The 19,141-nt window shown below is 44.8% G+C and overlaps 1 protein-coding gene across 11 annotated transcripts in view; it reads right to left on the bottom strand.

The window, feature by feature from the left end:
- wnk1b (WNK lysine deficient protein kinase 1b) overlaps window positions 1-19,141 on the bottom strand; it is a 254,162-nt gene that overhangs the window by 63,486 nt on the left and 171,535 nt on the right. For all 11 annotated transcript variants that reach the window (XM_072484582.1, XM_072484581.1, XM_072484577.1 and 8 more), the window contains 3 exons: window positions 10,499-10,556; window positions 9,583-9,717; window positions 3,343-4,748 (listed from right to left, as the gene is read on the bottom strand). In XM_072484582.1, the coding sequence (XP_072340683.1) occupies window positions 3,343-4,748; window positions 9,583-9,717; window positions 10,499-10,556 (1,599 nt within the window). The remainder of the gene's footprint in view (window positions 1-3,342; window positions 4,749-9,582; window positions 9,718-10,498; window positions 10,557-19,141) is intronic.

Here is a 19,141-nt window from a genome sequence, read left to right as displayed (position 1 = left end):
AAGCTTTCCCAGTTTGAAGGCCCTCGAGGACAAATTTAATCTGCCGCCAGGAAATGCCTTCAAATATCTGCAAGTACGAGCCTTCCTGAAAAAACAAGTGGTGGCCTTTCCGACGCTGTCGCCATTGAGGATACAGGACAGGGTGGTCTCCGGCACCTGGGTGGGGGAGGGGAAGGTGTCGGATATCTACCAGGAACTACAGGAGGCGGAGGAAACCCCGGTGGAGGAGCTCAAGGTCAAGTGGGAGGAGGAGCTAGGTGAGGAGTTGGAAGCGGGTCTGTGGGCAAAGGTCCCAGGCAGGGTTAATTCCTCCTCATCATGTGCCAGGCTCAGTCTAATTCAATTTAAGGTGGTCCACCGGCACACATGATGGCAGCGAGAATGAGCAAGATTTTTGGGGTAGAAGACAGATGTGCGGGGGCAGCCCGGCAAACCACGTCCACATGTTTTGGGCATGCCCGGAGCTTAGAGAGTTCTGGCAGGGGTTCGCGAGGACAATGTCCAAGGTGCTTAACGCACGTGTGGTGCCGAGTCCAGAGAAAACAATCTTTGGAGTTTCAGAAGACCCGTGAGTTCAGGGGGCGAAAGAGGCCGACGTCTTGGCCTTTGCCTTCCTAGTAGCCCGGAGACGGATTTTATTGATGTGGAGGGACTCAAAGCCCCCGAGTGTATAGACTTGGGTTAATGACATGGCTGGGTTTCTCAGCCTCGAGAAAATAAAGTTTGCCTTAAGAGGGTCTACGCTAGGGTTCTCTCGGAGGTGGCAGCCGTTCGTCGACTTCCTCGAGGAAAATTAAAATGTCAGCAGCAGCAGCAATCCGTAGGAGGGGGGGGTGAGAGTGCTTCATTGGGATGGTGTGGGAAGACGGAGTCGCGTGGAGTAATGTCTATTTAATTGTTATTGTATATTCTCTTTTTGCACTATGTTAATGTTCACTCTATTTAGTTTTGTTATTATTGTTACTACTGTTTTATTATGAAAAATTCTGGAGACTTCCGGAGACGGCGGGCGGGAGGCGGCCGCACAATGGAGGGCTCCCGTTCAGGAACAGCATTTTCGGGGCTTGAAGCCCGATCCCAGGGTCCACGGAGGCGGCAAAAGCAGGGAGAAGGCACAGAGGCAGCAGAGTGAAGGCACAGTGAAGAAAAATGTCGAGGGTGAGCAAAAGAACGTCCATAAGGAAAACATCTGAAGGTCCGTCAGGGAGTGGAAAGGTCACCGCGGGGTCACCAAAGAAAATGGAGGCTGGAGCACCAGGGGAGGTCGCATTGCTTACGGCTGAAGAAATAACTAAGGTGATGGCTGCGGAATTCGAAAGGCAGTTTACAAAATACATGGAGACAATGAGGAAGGAGATGAGAGAGGTTTTGAGTGTGCTGGTGGAGGAGGCGATTTCCCCGGTGACGGAGGTGCGAGAGCAAGGGGAGGCGCTGAAGGAACTGGAGGAGACGTTATTGCAGCACGGTGATCAACTTGCCTCGATGGGGAAGGAGATGGACATTAACAAGGATCTGCGAGGAAAAATGGAAGACCTGGAAAACAGATCCAGGCGACAGAATGTGAGGATTGTGGGGCTGCCCAAAGGAGTTGAAGGCACGAAGCCGACTGAGTATTTTGCCGCGATGCTGGCGAAACTATTGGGGGATGGGGGAGGATCCCTCCCGATATGAACTGGATTGGGCTCATCGGTCATGGAGGCCTGTACCAAAGGCGAGTGAGCCGCCAAGGGTAGTGACTCTGTGCTTCCGTAGGTACAGTGTGGAGGAGAAGGTCCGGAGCTGGGCCAAGCAGAAGCGGGTGGTGAAGTGGGCTGGAGCTGGTATACGTGCATACCAGGACTTTACGTTGGAGCTGACGAGGAGGCGGGCTGCCTTCAACCGGGTGAAGAGGGCACTGTACATTAGCAAGGTGCGGTGCGGCATTGTATATCCAGCGAAGCTGAGGGTGACTTACAAGCTCAGGGACTTTTATTTTGGAACGGCGGAAGCAGCGGAGGAGTTTGCAAAGGCAGAAGGACTATGGCAGAACTGAGAAATGGCCATGTGCCTATGTAACCTCATGACTGTATTTTCTTCTTTTTTGTTTCATTGCGTGCAGGTGTATGGGCTAAAGGAGCCAATGTTGTATATATTTGGACAAGGGAAGTGATGGGACTTTCACTCGAAATGAGGGCTCTTTGGGGTGTAGGTGGATATGCGGGGTTTGTGCGTTAAAAGGGGATTTCTGGGCTTTCCTAGGGCCGGGCAAGGGGTAAAGGGACCCGGGCGGGGGCCTCCACGCTGGCCTGTTTAAGCCGGCCAGTGAACAGGAGTGAGGTGGGGGGGTGGGGCTGCGGCCATCGGAGCCTGGCAGAACAGGGTCCGAGTGGTCTAGCCGGGGTGGAAAGTTGGGGGAAAGGAACCGAGGTTGGGGGGAGGAGTTTTACAAGAGGCAGTGGACGGGAGGAGTTGGAGACTGGGGGGGGAACGGGACGGGGACACGATTCTTGGGTATCATGTACGGTACTCTTTCAGAGGTTGGAGGGCGTTGAGTGTATGGGGGGGGGGGGGGGGGGGGGAGTGGACTCTATAGGTCAATGGTGACCATGGGCGGTCCCGGATTCCTTTTTCTCCTTTGTTTTTTTGTTGCCACCGTGGGAGGGTTTGTTTTATTGGATGCATACATTGACAGGTGGGCCATTGTTTGGGGTGGTGGGAGGATGGGATCGTTGGTATTGTTAAAGGGATTGATTTTGTATTTGTTACCGTCTAGTGTTTGTGGGTGGGGTGTAAATTTTGAAGGAAAATGTGAAAATGGAGAATAAAAACATTTTTTAAAAATATATATATTACGAAAAATTCTGCAAAACCTTAATAAAAATATATATTTTTTAAAAGAATTGGTCTTGATCATGATTAAATAATTCATGCAAAAAGTCACCTTGATCAAAACACACTTGAGAGCGAGGAGTTTAATTTGCAGAAGGGATTTGATGAAGGAATTGTTCATCAAGGAAATCAGTGAATGAAGATCAGACAATGAGAAACCCGTGCTTCTCATACATTTCCTATCAGTCAGTTTAAAGGCACTAACAGCAAAGGGAATTCAGGCCATCTTGCGTTACAAAGTGCTACATGACACAACGGAAAATGCATACGTGAATATAATTGAACTAGGTGAAATAAGGAGGGGAGAATAGAAAATAAATCAAACAAACAAGGCGATTTGGTGCAATTTGATCTAGCACTGTAGTCTAATTTACATCCAAAAGAAACTGAACAATTACACAAGCAGTTTTCTGGTTTTGCATTCTCCTACTTCAACAGTTAAATTATGCATTCATAAACAACTGGTTAACTTACTGGTAATCTGCCAAGTGGTGGTTTTGATGGTGGCGTCCCTGGCCGTCCTGAAGTTGGGACAACACTGGTCAAGGATACTGTATAACCGGCAGGAGTCAAAGGTTGCTGGACAGTTAAAGGAAGTCCTGTAGGGCCAAGAGGTAGACTGGAAGGAGGTACGACAGACCCTGTGGCAGTTACTGGGTAAGATGCAACAGAAACCGTTGAAGTCCCTGGGACAGCAGATGTTTTTCCTGAAATGAGCAAACTATCAACTGTGGTAGATTCTGCAACCAAAGCCATCTCTGAAGACGCGGAAATGTGAGCACAGCCTGCAGCACCATGTTCACTGAACAATGATCGAAGCTTTTCATCCAAAGTCTTGATATCATCAATGCCAGTTCCTTTGGTGTTCAAATCTATGTCCACTTCAGAGCAATGGGGTTGATTTGGAAGAAAAGCTGTTTGAGGCCGATTGTGAATCAGTGTTTGCTGAACAGAAGGGATACTGCAAACAATATGTTGCGCAGGTCCTGTGCCAGGTGCAGAGATCTGGGTTACCAGGGGCACAGAAATACCCACTGTCTGAGGTAGGGTGGCATTTTGTGCAGTAATTGTTTGAACCACAGGAGTCTGAGTGCCACAAACAGGTTGTAATAATGGTGGTGATGTGGAAACTGCCAGTGTCATACCATTACCACCCACCAGCTGGGTTTCTGCTTGAGTTACACTCTGCAAATTCTCTTTCGGGCCCTGAAACAAGCTCAGTGAAGCAGACGATTCTGCCAGGCTGCCCACAGTTCCCCCATTAAGCTGTTGAGGGGTTTGCAAAATCACAGCTTCATTGGAAGATGGGGAAGCAGAATTTGAAGGTGCTATACCAATTGCAGCTCCTTCAATCAAACTTTGAACCGCATGTGATGTTAATGGTGGTGATATTGAGCTTGCAACAGAAACAATTGTGACAGGGCCAGTAATTAGTTGCTGACTTGAATGGGAGGTCCAAGGTGGAGACACACAATTTGGAACACTAACATTGGCAACAGAACCATTAACACACTGCCGAGCTGGTTGTGAGTTTGCAGGCAGCAGTATGGAACTTGGGACAATTACACCAGTCGTGGATTCATTACTTAACAGCTCGACTGGTTGCGATTGAATACTCTGCATCATGGCTTGAGATGCAGAACTAGCTGTTATGAGACTAGCTGGTGCTGAGGATGACACCACCGTTTGTGTATGAATTCCTTGCCCAATACTGGTCATTTCTGGATGTACCATAGTAAACGGTGCCATAGTTTGATTGAAGACTGGAGGAGCAGTATTCGGACCTTCTTGAAACGATTTGTGCTTTAAATCTGAAAAAGCTTGCTGCAAACTCACTGAGGAAGCCGAGTGCGAAAGATTTAGATTATGACTATGTGAAACTGAAAAAGAACAAAAAGATCTTCATTAAAATGAATGGCACTTTGAAATAACTTACTGGTATAATATTTAATGCACAGCATGTAAACAGATAATCCGAAAAATAATATTTTTAAAAAATCAAACAACACTGGTCACTTCTATCCACTGTGCACTATTGCTTCTTCTTGTTAAGGCAAATCATGCCTTATGTGGTCGAATGTTCTGAGCACGTCTTTAATGTGATTGATAAGGTTTAGTTCAACTTCCATGCTTTTGCATGTTATTCCTCCATTAATAAAGCCAAGGATCACATCTGTTCTTTCAATAGCCTTCTAAATTTTTCCTCTCGCCTTCAAAGATCTGTGTACAGCAATGCATAGGTCGCTGTTCCGCTGCCCTTTTTAAAACCCGTACCATTTAATTCATATTACCCCCCATTTTTCCTGCCAGAAAGTATCACTTTGCTGATGTATTTCATTTACAGAATCACAGAAAAATGCAGTGCAGAATAAGCCCTTCAGCCCATCGAGTCTGCACCGCCGCATGAAAGGCAGCTGATCTGCCAATCATAATCCCTTTTGCCAGCACTTGGCCCATAACCTCGAATGTTAAAACGTGCCCAAGTGCTTATCCAGGTACTTGTTAAAGGATGTGAGGCAACCCGTCTTTACCACCCTCCCAGGCAGTACGTTCCAGACTGTCACCACCCTTTGGGGAAAAAAAACATTTGCTCAAATCCCCCCCGGTCCCCCCACCTTGAATTTGTGTCCCTTTGTAACAGACTCTTCAACTAAGCGGAACAGCTGTTTCCTATCCACACCACTCAATCTTGTATATCTCGATCAGGTCGCCCCTGATCAGGTATCCTCCAGCGAAAACAACCCAAGTCTATCCAACCTCTCTTCATACTTACTTCTCTTAAGTGTTCCATCCCAGGCACCCCTCCAGTGCAACCACATCCTTCCTATAATGTGGCAGCCAGAATTTCACAGTACTCCAGATGTGGCCTCACCAATGTTCTATATAACTCCAACATAACTTCCTTGCTTTTGTGATCTCTGCCACGATTGATAATGGCAAGTGTGCCATAAGCCTTTTTCACCACCCTATTAACCTGCCCTTCTGCCTTCAGAGACCTATTTACAAATACGCCAAGGTCTCTTTGTTCCTCAAGACTTTCCAGTGTGGTGCCATTCATTGAATATTTCCTTGTTAAATTGCCCCCACTTTACTATGTGTCTGTCCATTTCTATATCTTATTATTATATGGGCGGCACAGTGGCACAATGGTTAGCACCGTTGCTTCACAGTGCCAGGGTCCCAGGTTCAATTCCCGCTTAGGTCACTGTCTGTGCGGAGTCTGCACGTTCTCCCGATGTCTGCGTGGGTTTCCTATGGGTGCTCCAGTTTCCTCCCACAAGTCCCGAAAGACGTGCTGTTAGGTGAATTGGACATTCTGAATTCTCCGTGTACCCAAATAGGTGCCGGAATGTGGCGACTACGGGACTTTCACAGTAACTTCACTGCAGTGTTAATGTAAGCCTACTTGTGACAATAGTAAAGATTATTTGATTAATTTAATTGGCCACTACATTTTCAAATTTCTCATCATCTGCAACTATGAAATACCATTGTGCCCTGTAGACTCAAGTTCAGGTCCTATCAAAAAATACTGACGCCTGCGGAACACCACAGCATACCTTCCCCCGATCTGAAAACAACCAACCACGCAACTTTGTTCTCGGCTTTCTGTTCCATAGCCAATTTTATATCCATGGGTTTAAGTTTTACCAACTAGTCTATTATGTGGTAATTGGTTAAACATCTTTTCAAAGTTTAGATGCACTACTGTATTCAGTTCTGGGCACCACACCTAGGAAACGATAGATTGGTCTCGGAGGGGATGCAGTGCAGATTAGCTGGGGTTACATAGGCAGGTTGGGGGAGTGGGCCTAGTTCAAGTCCTCTATCAGAGGGTTGGTGCAGACCCGATGGGCCAAATGGCCTAATTCTGCACTGTACAGATTCTATGGATCCACTAATTTTAGTTATCCTTCCTTCTTTAAATATAATCCATTTAAGTAATATGCCTAATCCCTGGCCTTTGGTATTTCTGACTCCCAGGTCATATCATTCCATGGCTGCTATCCCCAAATGTCAACATTGCAGTCAACTGCAATGACTTCCAGTTCAAGTACTTTGTCTGGGTCATCAACAAACACCAAGTCAAATTGAGATTTGCATGGCTTTTTTGATGCCCTGCCCCATAAAACAATCACACACTGTATTTACCAGCTGCAATTCTAAATCCGCTAGGTATTCTCAATTTATATTTGATTGATAAAATTATTACATCAATCTTGTTACTCCATAACATTCCCTTTCTCTCCACAGAGCAGACTGTCGCTCCTCATGCTTACCTGATTGCATAGTGTTAACCTTGGGCGGCACGATGGTGCAGCGGTTATAATTGTCACAAGTAGGCTTACATTAACACTGCAATGAGGACAGCACGGTGGCACAGTGGTTAGCACTGCTGTCTCACGGCACCGAGGTCCCAGGTTCGATCCCGGCTCTGGGTCACTGCCTGTGTGGAGTTTGCACATTCTCCCCGTGTTTGCATGGGTTTCGCCCCCACAACCCAAAGATGTGCAGGATAGGTGGAATGGCCACACTAAATTGCCCCTTAACGGGAAAAAAATGAATTGGGTACTCTAAATTTAAAAAATAAAACCACTGCAATGAAGTTACTGTGAAAAGTCCCTAGTCACCACATTCCAGCATCTGTTCGGGTACAATGAGAGAGAATTCAGAAGGTCCAAATTACCTTACAGCATTTATTTCGGGACTTGTGGGAGGAAACCTGAGCACCCGGAGGAAAGCCACACAGACACGGGGAGAATGTGCAGACTCCACACAGTGACCCAAGCCGGGAATTGAACTTGGGACTCTATTGCTGTGAAGCAACAGTGCTACCCACTGTGCTACCGTGCTGCTGCCAACAGTGCCGAGGACTCGGGTTCGATCCCGACCCCGGGTCACTGTCTGTATGGAGTTTGCATATTCCCCCCGTGTCTGTGTGGGTTTCATCCCCACAACCCAAAGATGTGCAGGGTAGGTGGATTGGCCACAATAAATTGCCTCTTTATTGGAAATAAAATTATTGGGTACTCTAAATTTATTTTTTTTAAGTGTTTATTTACTTGCAGTATATTACTTTGGATATTGCCAACCAGAAGAGTGCACTTAGAGCTTTGCCCTCCCACAGAATCATTTCATTTACTCCCAAGGTGTTCCTGGCAGAAAAAGAAACTAGCTATTTTTCTATCTATTGTCTTTTTGGACCACTATATTCCTGAGTCAATCCTCTGGATCTAGTCCTGGTATTCGCACCAAATCATAAATCCGATCTGCATCAAGCACCTCCAGTTCTGACACCTTATTTCTAATGCTTCCATTTATGGCCTCAAGTTTAGTCATTTCCACAGTTCTCTATTACGTGCACATATCTCCAGTTATCGGCATCCAAATTCACCCGTTGACTACTTTCTACCCTAAGATCCATCACATTTGGGATTTTGTATTCTCGATGCTCCAATTATCTTCAACTACATTGTTCTAGTGCAACCCATTCCATTTTAACAAATGCAGTATTGTTTTCTTCACATCAGATTGCTAGCCATTATTTTGTTGGTGAATGCCTTTTCTTTCCCAAACATTGGAGTTACACCAAAGAACATCAAGTTAAAACTCCGCCATGAAGCAATCCTCATGCGTTTCACTTTTAGGGTCAATATACTCTGAGCCATTCACCCTACATCAACTACCATTGCTAGATTCCTATTGAGGAGGAATTTCTTCAGCCAGAGGGTGGTGAATCTGTGGAACTCTTTGCCGCAGAAGGCTGTGGAGGCCAAATCACTGAGTGTCTTTAAGACAGAGATAGATAGGTTCTTGATTAATAAGGGGATCAGGGGTTATGGGGAGACGGCAGGAGAATGGGGATGAGAAATTATCAGCCATGATTGAATGGGCCGAGTGGCCTAATTCTACTCCTATGTCTTATGGTCTCCTTCAGTATTCCTTTCAATTCTTGCTCATTATTGGTTTCTCTAGCTCCAAATTAAAAAGGTACTATTTGTAGGTATTGTCTTTATGGAACATCACTTATGCTATCCATTTGTCTGAACAAAGAAACCCGTACAATCTTCTATGACTAGCAAACGTAGTCAATCTCAGAAACCTTTTTTTTTAAGCAGCCTTTTCTTCTACGATCTTGTTTCTCGTTGCATCAATGGACAATGCGCAGTATTTGTTAGTTCCTGTAATTTATTGGGATAGCTTCAACTCAAATGGGAAATTTAGAAGAATTGAAAGTTTAGGAAGCAGTTAACGGTCTTGTACGTATCTCCCAAAATGGCTATTACACCCCCTCTGCAATATCCATCTTCAGAGGAAAATGATACATGATCTTTAGGTATCTTAGCACAGTTGCTGCACAGCGCCAGGGTCCCAGGTTTAATTCCCAGCTTGTGCTCCCCGTGTCTGCCTGGGTTTCCTCCGGGTGGTCTTGTCTCCTACCACAAATCCCGAAAGACGTGCTGTTAGGTAATTTGGACATTCTGAATTCTCCCTCTGTGTACCCAAACAGGCTCCGGAAGGCGACTAGGGGCTTTTCACAGTAACTTCATTGCAGTGTTAATGTGCACCTACTTGTGACACTAATAAAGATTATTGTTAATTTTGCATTCGCTAAAGCTGAACTGAACTGCTGCAGTGACTTCTCATAAATAATTTGTGAGGTAATTTTATCAAGCAATATTAAAGATGTAATCCACATCTCAAACACCGTACCTGTTGGAATTTCTTTGACTGAAGTGACACCCACACTGAAAGTTGGTTCTCGTAATCGGCTCTCAGGGACAGGACTCACAATAAACCGCCTTCCAGCAGAATGGACAACCTGCGTTGCAGAGCCTGCCTGTGTACCTACATCAACAATACATAAAACATTCATGCAATTTCAGAATAATTCCATCACTCTACATTAGCATTCATCTTTTTTTGACAGCATTTGCTTTGCTGGAAGATGATTTTTATCAGTCTTGCATCGTCTTCCAATCACCATTAAGTATTCGGTTGTGACATCCAAGTTGTGAAAAAATAAACATACATGACTATGTTTTATCCACTACTTAAGATTTAACAGCAACAATGAAGATGCAATTTTCTTTTGAATAATTGAGATTCTGGCCGATATCAGCATTGATCTGATGGTAAACCAGGGCTGCACACCATAACCTTTTGAGGATGAGGTGGGGAAGGAAAGAGAAACGTAGGACAGAGAATGAAAGGGAAAAAACTGGTTAAGAATGTTAACTTAGCAGCAAGATGTGCAGAGGGTTCACTTTGCCAAATATTTGAAATGTAAAATAAAGAGGTGTAATCATGGCAATAATATATCACCACGGCGAAAATGACATAAAAACAGTGAGTTGATAATGCTTATTTGAGTCCAAATACAAGATTAATCTTCAAGGTGTTTTTTTTAAATAGAAGTTAACATATGCTGTGATGTTCTTGAAAGCAGTTTCATTCTGACCCACTGGGAAACTTTATTTTACACCAACAGCAATGTCACAAAGGATAACAGCCAGTTGATGGAAGATTATGTCCACCTTGAAGTACTAACAAACACAATTACTGCAAAGTTATCAAGTTCATTTAATATTTTAAAACATCCTTCCAAACAACAAACAATGCCACTTACCTAACTGAATGGGTACGGATAGTAGGGGTTCTTCTTGTTTGTACTTTCCCTCTGCTTTCTAAACAGAAAATATATTATGTTTCAGTGAGATAGCATTTGTTTGATGAGTCATTAATCATGCTCTTTTGCACAAGGCACATGCCACGAGCTTTTAATGCCCGTAGGCAGGACAGAGGAAGGTGACAGTGGAGAGTTTTGCAAGCCACTATTCTGTAAAGTGAGCCTGCTGTACACACCCTCAAAAAGTGATAAAAATCTGTTAACTAAGTGTTGTGTCGCTGACAGTGTAGTCCAGTTCATTTTAAAAGGATTCTTGAGCCCTTGGCAATGGCCCTTAAGGCATCGAATGTCTGGCAGGGGATAGTGAGGGGGGGTTGGAGCATAGGGTCTCGCTCTACGCAGACGATTTGCTTCTTTATATTACAGACCAATTGGGGGATGGCCGGAATCATGGAGACACTGGAAGAATTTGGGCGGTTTCCAGACTACAAACTAAATATGGGAAAGAGCGAGGTATTTGCGATTCAGGCATGGGAAAGGAGACTGGGGGAGTTACCTTTTACAGTAGTGGGGAAGAGCTTCAGATATCTGGGGATTCAGATGGCAAAGGATTGGGGGCAGCTCCACAGGTTAAATTTGGGTAAAGCAGTCGATCAGATTAAAAGGGTTTCTGCAGGTGGGACATGCCTCCGCTGATACTGGCGGGGAGGGTACAAACGGTGAAGATGACAGTCCTCCCGAGGCTGCTGTTCTTTTTTCAAGGTCTCCCAATTTTTGTCCCGAAGGCCTTTTTTAGGAAAATGAATGCGGTAATCTCGGGGTTTGTGTGGGCTGGCAAAACCCAGAGGGCGAATGGAATGGGGTTGGGTGGGTGGGGGGGCCTGGCCCTCCTGAGTTTTATTAATTATTACTGGGCGGCCAAACATATCGATGGTCAGGAAGTGGGTGGGTGGGGTGGGGGGTGAGTCAGTTTGGGAGCGAGTAGAGGCGGCATCCTGTAAGGGTACAAGCTCGGAGGCTTTATTAACAGCACCCCTGCCGTTCTCGCCGGCTCTGTAATCCACAAGCCCAGTGGTGGTGGCAGCCCTGAGGGTGTGGGGGTGTCAGTGTGGTCACTGATCTATGACAATCACCGTTTTGTTCTTGGGGTGGGGGCTTTAGGAGGTGGCAGCGGGCAGGGATTGAGAGATTTGGGGATCTTTTCATTGAGCAGGGTTTCCCGAGCCTGGAGGCTTTAGAGGAGGAGTTTGAGTTTCCGGGTGGGAACGGGTCTGGTATCTGCAGGTCCAGGACTTTGTCCGGAGGCAGGTTCCAAGCTTTTCTAGCCTCACCCTAAGGGGACTACAGGGTAAGATGATGTCAAAAACGGGGGTTGGGAGGGGAGGGTTTCGGTGATATACAAGGAGTTGATGGAGTGGGAAGGGGTCCCTATCGGGGAGGTGAAAAGGAAGTGGGAGGAAGAGTTGGGAGGCGAGTTGGAAGACAGACTATGGGAAAAGGCCTTGAGAGTCAATTCATCCTAGTTGTGTGCCAGGCTCAGTTTGATCAGTTCAAGGTGGTCCATAGGCCTCATATGACTGTGGCCCGGATGAGTAGGGTTTTTGAGGAAGTGGAGGGTAGGTGCGGACGCTGTGGGGGAAGCCAGGCGAATCATGTACATATGTTTTGGGCGTGTCTGAAGTTGAGGGGATTCTGGCAGGGATTTGCAGACGTCATGTCAGGGGTCCTGGAAGGGAGGGTTACTCCAGAATTGGCAATATTTGGGGTATCGGAAGATACAGGGGTGCGGGGGGAGGGAGGCCGATATTCTGGCCTTCTCCTCCCTGGTGACCTCATGAGACGGATTTTGCTGGGATGGAGGGACTCGGCGCCTCCAAAGTCAGGAGTGTGGGTCAGTGACATGGCAGGGTTTCTCAGGCAGGAAAAGATTAAGTTCGCCTTGAGAGGTTCACTTCAGGGGTTTGCTCGGAGGTGGCAGCCGTGCATCGGCTTTTTCAAGAAAAATTGAACGTCAGCAGCAAGGGGGAGGGGAATGGGGGGGGGGGGGGGGGAAAGAGAGAGAAATGGGAGGCATGGTAGTGTAAGACAAGGAGAGGGAACTTCGTGTAAGGGTAATTAGGAAATAGGGCGGGGGTAGTAGGGGATGTTATTCTTTCATGTTTTTTGCGTGTGCCGGCCCGCTCGGTTGTTTAAGAAATGTTAAAGTGTTAAAACTGAAAATTACAAATGCTTCAATAAAATATTTTCTTTAAAAAAGGATTCTTAAAAAGTAAATTTCCCTGTATTATCCGAATTAATATAAAAATCTCAGGAAAGGAAAATAACTGACAAATCTCTAAATATTGGTTTCTTTGCTAATTTGCCATTTAAACTGTCACCTGCCATCGCCAAACACATTTAATTGACCAACTGCCTGACAAATATTTCCTCTGCAGGTCACTGACCGATTTTCTTTTGAAAGCTATGATTAAATCTGCCTGTGCCACACTCTCCAGTAGAGTGTTCCAGATCCTAAGCACCCACTGCTTAAAAATGTTTTTCCTCATTTCACCACTACTTCCTTTGCCAATCACATTCAATCCGTGTCCTCTGGTTCTCAACCTATCTGCCAACTTGACAGTTCCTCCCCATCTACTCTGTCCAAACACCTAACAATTTTGAACACATTGACCAAATGTCCTCTTAACTGACTCTTTTCCAAAAACAACAGCCCCAGCTTTTCCCACCTATCGACATACTGAAGTCCCTCATCCCTGGCACCATTCTTGTGAATCTTTTCTGCACTCTCTCTTATGCCTTTAAATCCTATGATCTTAAGATCATAGAATGGTCACAGCACAGATGGGCATCTTTCAGCCAGTCATATTGTGGTACACTCCCCAGCTTTTCCCAACTGCCTGACAAATATTTCCTCTTCAGGTCACTGGCGGATTTTCTTTTGAAAGCTTTGATTAAATCTGCCTGTGTCACACTCTCCAGTACAGCGTTCCAGATCCTAAGCTCCCACTGCTTAAAAATGTTTTCCCTCATTTCGCCATTACTTCCTTTGTCAATCACGTTAAATCAGTGTCCTCTGGTTCTTGGCCAATCTGCTAACTTGACAGTTCCTCCCTATCTACTCTGTCCAAACACCTAACAATTTTGAACACATAGACCAAATGTCCTCTTAACGGTCTCTTTTCCAAAAACAACAGCCCCAGTTTTTCCTTATGTCTTTAAATCCTTCCAAAAGTGTAGTGCCAGAATTGGGCACAATATTCCAGATTTCTAACTTTCTGGCTTTTGTATTCTGCCTCGACTTAGAAAGTGCAGGACCCCGTTAGCTTTATTAACCACTTTCCCAACCTGACCTATCACCTTCGATGATTTGAGCACATTTTCACCCAGGTCCTTCTGCTCCTGCACCCACTTTGGAATTGTATCCTTCATTTTGTTTTGCTTCTCCTTGTTCTTCCTATCAAAGTGAATCACTTTACATTTGTCAGCATCAAATTTCATCTGCCATTTGTCTGCCTAATGCATCAGCTTGTCTATATATAATACATCAAGAAAAGCAGTCGTCCTTAGACTGACTGACCCCTGGGGAAATCAACCATCTATCCTCCTCAAGCACAAAAAAACCCACAAACACGCTGTTCCATCACTCAGCCAACTTTGTGCTCATGATGCTCCTGTCCCTTTAATTCCATGGACTCCAAATTCACTGACATGCCTGATAAATGGCACTTTACCAAACGCCTTTTTAAGTCGACATACACCACGTGAACCACATTACCTCATCAACCCTCTGTTAACAGATCAAAAATTTCAAGGGAGTAAAAAAAAACATTGGCCCTAAAGTCCACGCTGGCTTTCCTCAATTCATTCACATGTCAAAGTGACAAGTGTTAATTTTGTCCAGAATAGTTTTGAAAAAATTTCCCACCATCAAGGTTAATCTGGCTGACCTGTAATTGCTGGATTCGTCCTTACACCCTTTCTTGATCAATGGTCTAATATTTGAAATTCCCCCAGACCTCTGACACCAACCCTGTATCTCAGAATTGGAAAGTTATGGCCAATGCCTCTGCAATTTCCACTCTTACATCCCTCAGTGTCCTCACATGCATCTCATCCAGTCCTGGTGTCTTATCAATTTAAAGAACAGCCACTCTATCAAATACATCCCCTTTATCAATTTTTGACCCATCCAGCATCTCAACTACCTCCTCTTTCACAATGACTTGGGCAGCATCATCTTCCTTGCCCCACATTTTCCCCTGTACCTGAACACTCTCTTTAAAGTCAACCAAACCCATTATTGGTTTTGCTAACCAGCTTAGATTTCAATTTACCAGGGCCAGATCCATTCGTAATTTAGCTGTCCCTCAATTAATTACTTTTATTCTGGGGTGGCCCTTGCCCTTTTCCATGCTATCACAAGGTACAGGTTGGCTATGACCACCGTCCCTTAAATATTCCCCTATTGACACTCTATTCACTAGACCCCCACATTCCCTAAAACAAGATCCAGCAATGCCTCCACCTTCATTGCACAGGAAACATATTGATATAGAAAATTGTCGTGAACATACTGGAAAAACTCTTCCTCCTCTCTACCCTTTCATACTATAATGATTCCAATTTATAGTGTGATAATTTTTTTTTTTTTAAATTTAGAGTACCCAATTCATTTTTTCCAATTAAGGGGTAATTTAGTGTGGCCTAATCCACCTACCCTGCACATCTTTGGGTTGTGGGGGAGAAACCCACACAAACACAGGGAGAATGTGCAACTCCACACGGACAGTGACCCAGAGCCGGGATCGAACCTGGGACCTCGGTGCCGTGAGGCAGCAGTGCTATCCACTGCATCACGGTGCTGCCCTTATAGTGTGATAATTAAAGTCGCCAGGAAAACAGCTCTAATTCTTCTACTTGTAACGTCCTTGAAAATTTGTTCTTTATACATCTTCAGATTTAGATTAGATTTAGATTTATTGTCACGTGTACCAAGGTACAGTGAAAGGCATTGTTCTGCGTACCGTCCAGGCAGATCGTTCCATACATGAAAAACATAGGACATATAATAAATCACAATGTAAATACAAGGACATAGACATTGGGTGAAGCATACTAAATAATGAGCTACAACAGTAGAGAAGATGTATAGAGAGATCAGTTCAGTCCATAAGAGGGCCATTCAGGAGCCTGGTAACAGCAGGGAAGGAGCATTTTTTTGAATCTGTTAGTGCGTGTTCTCAGACTTTTGTATCTTCTGCCCAATGGAAGAGGTTGTAAGAGAGAATAACCTGGGTGGGACAGGTCTTTTATTATGCTGCCCACTTTCCCAAGGTAGGAGAAGTAGACAGTCAATTGATGGGAGGCGGGTTTGCGTGATGGACTGGTTTGCGTTCATGACTGTAGTTTCTTACAGTCTTGGGCCGAGCAGTTGCCATACCAAGCTGAGATGCAGCCAAATAGGATGCTTTCTTTGGTGCATCTGTGAAAAATTGGCAAGAGTTAATGTGGACATGCCGAACTTCCTTAATTTGCTGATGAAGTACAGAAATCTGTTGTGCTTTCTTGGTCATAGTATCGACATGGGTGGACCAGGACAGATTGTTGGTGATGTTTACACCTAGGAATTTGAGCTGTCAACCATCTCCACCGCAGCAGCACTGATGCAGACAGGGGCGTGTACGATACTTCCCTTCCTGAAGTCGATGACCAGCTCCTTAGTTTTGCTGACATAGGGGAGAGATTGTTATCCTTGCACCATGCCACTAGGTTCTCCATCTCCCTCCTGTACTCTGACTCATCTTTTCCACAAATTGTTGGTTACAGCAATACACCCAAATGTAGTAATATCTTTATTGTTTCCTAGCTCTAAACAAATACATTCTGTCCTCGACCCCTTCAGGATATCCTCTCTCTAGCATGGCATTGCTCTCCTTAAATCAATATTTTTTTATAATCTTTATTGTCACAAGTGGGCTTACATTAACATTGCAATGAAGTTACTGTGAAATTCCCCTAGTCGTTACATTCCGGCGCCTGTTCGGATACACAGAGGGAGAATTCAGAATGTCCAGATTACCTAACAGCATGTCTTTCGGGACTTGTTGGGAGGAAACCGGAGCACCCGGAGGAAACCCACGCAGACACGAGGAGAACGTGCAGACTCCGCACAGACAGTGACCCAAGCCTGGAACCGAACCTGGCACCCTGGCATTAGTGCTAACTATCCTTACGAAGAGTCTCATCCAGACTCGAAACATTAGCTCCGTTCTCGCTCCACAGATGCTGTTAGACCTGTTGAGATAGTCCAGCATTTCTGTTTTTGTATCAGATTCCAGCATCCAGAGTATTTTGCTTTAATTTTAGTCCCACTATCCTGTTCTTTTTCCACAACCATGCAAGTTTCTCCTCATCAAACTTGCATCCAATTTCCTTTTCAAAGTTACAACTGAATAGGTTTCCACCATCCATTCCAGTTCATAGCTCGCTGCATAAACTCATCTCCCTTCTGGTTCATAAAACTATCTTTATTGGTTACCAATCTATCCAGTTTCGTTGGTCTTACCATACCTATTTCATCTTCCCATAACCTTCTCTGCCCTAGGAAGAATAATCCTGGTTTCTCAAGTTTATCTACATAAATGTAGCCCATCATCCCTGTATGATTGCCCATAAAATTATGTTGTGGTCCCTTTAAGAGCTGGGCTAATCTGAAAAACAATTCCTGGCTTCCAGTCAATGATTATGTGAACAAGCTGTCTGGGAGACAATTATAGGGGCGAATAGATTGTGGGTGTGATACTCCTTCAAGCAGTGTTTTATAGAGTTTGTCACAATTTGGTTACAGAACAGGGAACACTTCTTTCCAGCAGAGATCATTTGAAATTACGTGTGCTAACTAAAAGAGTTCAAAACCTTTGTTAACTGAAGGATTCTTAACAGCGAGTTGAACGTCTGGGGATAGCCAAGCTGAGAAGAGAGAGAGATTTACTTACAAAGCTCCGGAGTTAAAAAATACATGAAGAGTTCTGACCCCAGGACACTATGCTGAATACATTAGTGATGTCAGTGTTGTACAAGGAACCATGGAACTGTTGGAGATTCATGGAACAACCTAGCCAGGAGTGAGCAGAAAGTTCAAGATATCTCAGACCTTATATGAACCTTTGAAACAGTACGAGGACAAAGTGGTTAATTTTCCAATTTCAGATAAGTTTCTGACTTGAGTTCATTGGGAGTTTAAGTCAAATGGGTAGAGAAGGAAAGTTGAATTGAGAAGTTCAGTTTAAAGTATGGGCATCTGTGTTCATTGTGCTTTAATATCGTTAACGGAACTAACGATTTAAGACAATGTATTCTGTACTATGCGTTCTTTGATTTTTATGCAGTAAAATTATTTTGATTTAAACCATGGACTTTGTGGCTTCATTCTTTCAGTGAGGACCTAGGTTTCAGATTCTTAAAAAAACAAACACACACATTACTGGTCTCTATTGAGTTAATAACAATTGATGACCGAGTCAGGGATCATAACACCAGGTACAATTCTCGTAAATCTCCTCTGCACTCTCTCGGGCTTTCAAAACTTCAAGGTGAGACACAGAATTTACTCTAAAAACCACTTTGAGTCTTAGGAGTACCCACCGTTATTTATATGAAAATCTGGAAACAATTTCAGTTAAACACAAAAATCTGGAGGTTGGTGGCTGAGATAAGGGCGGCACGGTAGCATAGTGATTAGCACGGTTTCTTCACTGTGCCCGGGACCCGGGTTCGATTCCTGGCTTGGGTCACTGTGTGTCGAGTCTGCACGTTCTCGTGACTATGTGGGTTTCCTCCGGGTGCTCCGGTTTCCTCACACATTCTAAAGATGTGGGTTAGGTGGATTGGTCACACTAAATTGCTCTGTAGTGTCCAGAATGTTAGGTGGGATTGCTGGGTTACGAGGATAGGTGGAGGTGTGGGCTTAGGTGGGGGCCGGTGTAGACTCGATGGGCCAAATGGCCTCCTTCTGCCCTGTAAATTCTATGAAATCTATGTGCTGCTTCTCAAGTAAACTGCACAAAAATGCCACCCCGCCTTCTGGTCCACAACATGTGTTGATTGTCATAAATGTTACTTACTTCAGAGAATAGAATCGTAGAATCCCAACAGTGCAGGAGGCCATTCGGCCCATCAGGTCTGTACTCACCTACCCAGGTCCACTCCCCCACCCTATCTCTGCAACCCCACCTACACATTATTTTCTATTTTTTACACATCTTTGGACATTAAGGGGTAACTTAGCATGGACAATCCACCTAACCTGCACATCTTTGAACTGTGGGAGGAAACCAGAGCACCGAAGAAACCCACGCAGTCACTGGGAGAACGTGCAAACTTCATACAGTCACCTGGGCCAGAATCGAACCCAGGTCCCTGGCACTGTGAGGCAGCAGTGCTAACCACTGCACCACCGTGCCAGTGTATAAATGCAGATACCTCGCTACAGAACATTAAGGCTCGTCTATTTCAATCTTTTACCCGTCTTTTAAGTCTTAATTAGTACAAAGCAACCCCTCTGGCACCAAAAGTATATACTTTCACAAGTGTCAAGTTTCTTCCCACAGATTTAACATGGGTTTTTTTTTCAGGAGCAACACG

Source organism: Scyliorhinus torazame, chromosome 19 (assembly GCF_047496885.1).
Source record: "Scyliorhinus torazame isolate Kashiwa2021f chromosome 19, sScyTor2.1, whole genome shotgun sequence".
Lineage (NCBI taxonomy): Eukaryota > Metazoa > Chordata > Chondrichthyes > Carcharhiniformes > Scyliorhinidae > Scyliorhinus > Scyliorhinus torazame.
The sequence above is the reverse complement of the archived record's forward strand: the minus strand, read 5'-3'. Positions and strand labels throughout refer to the sequence as shown.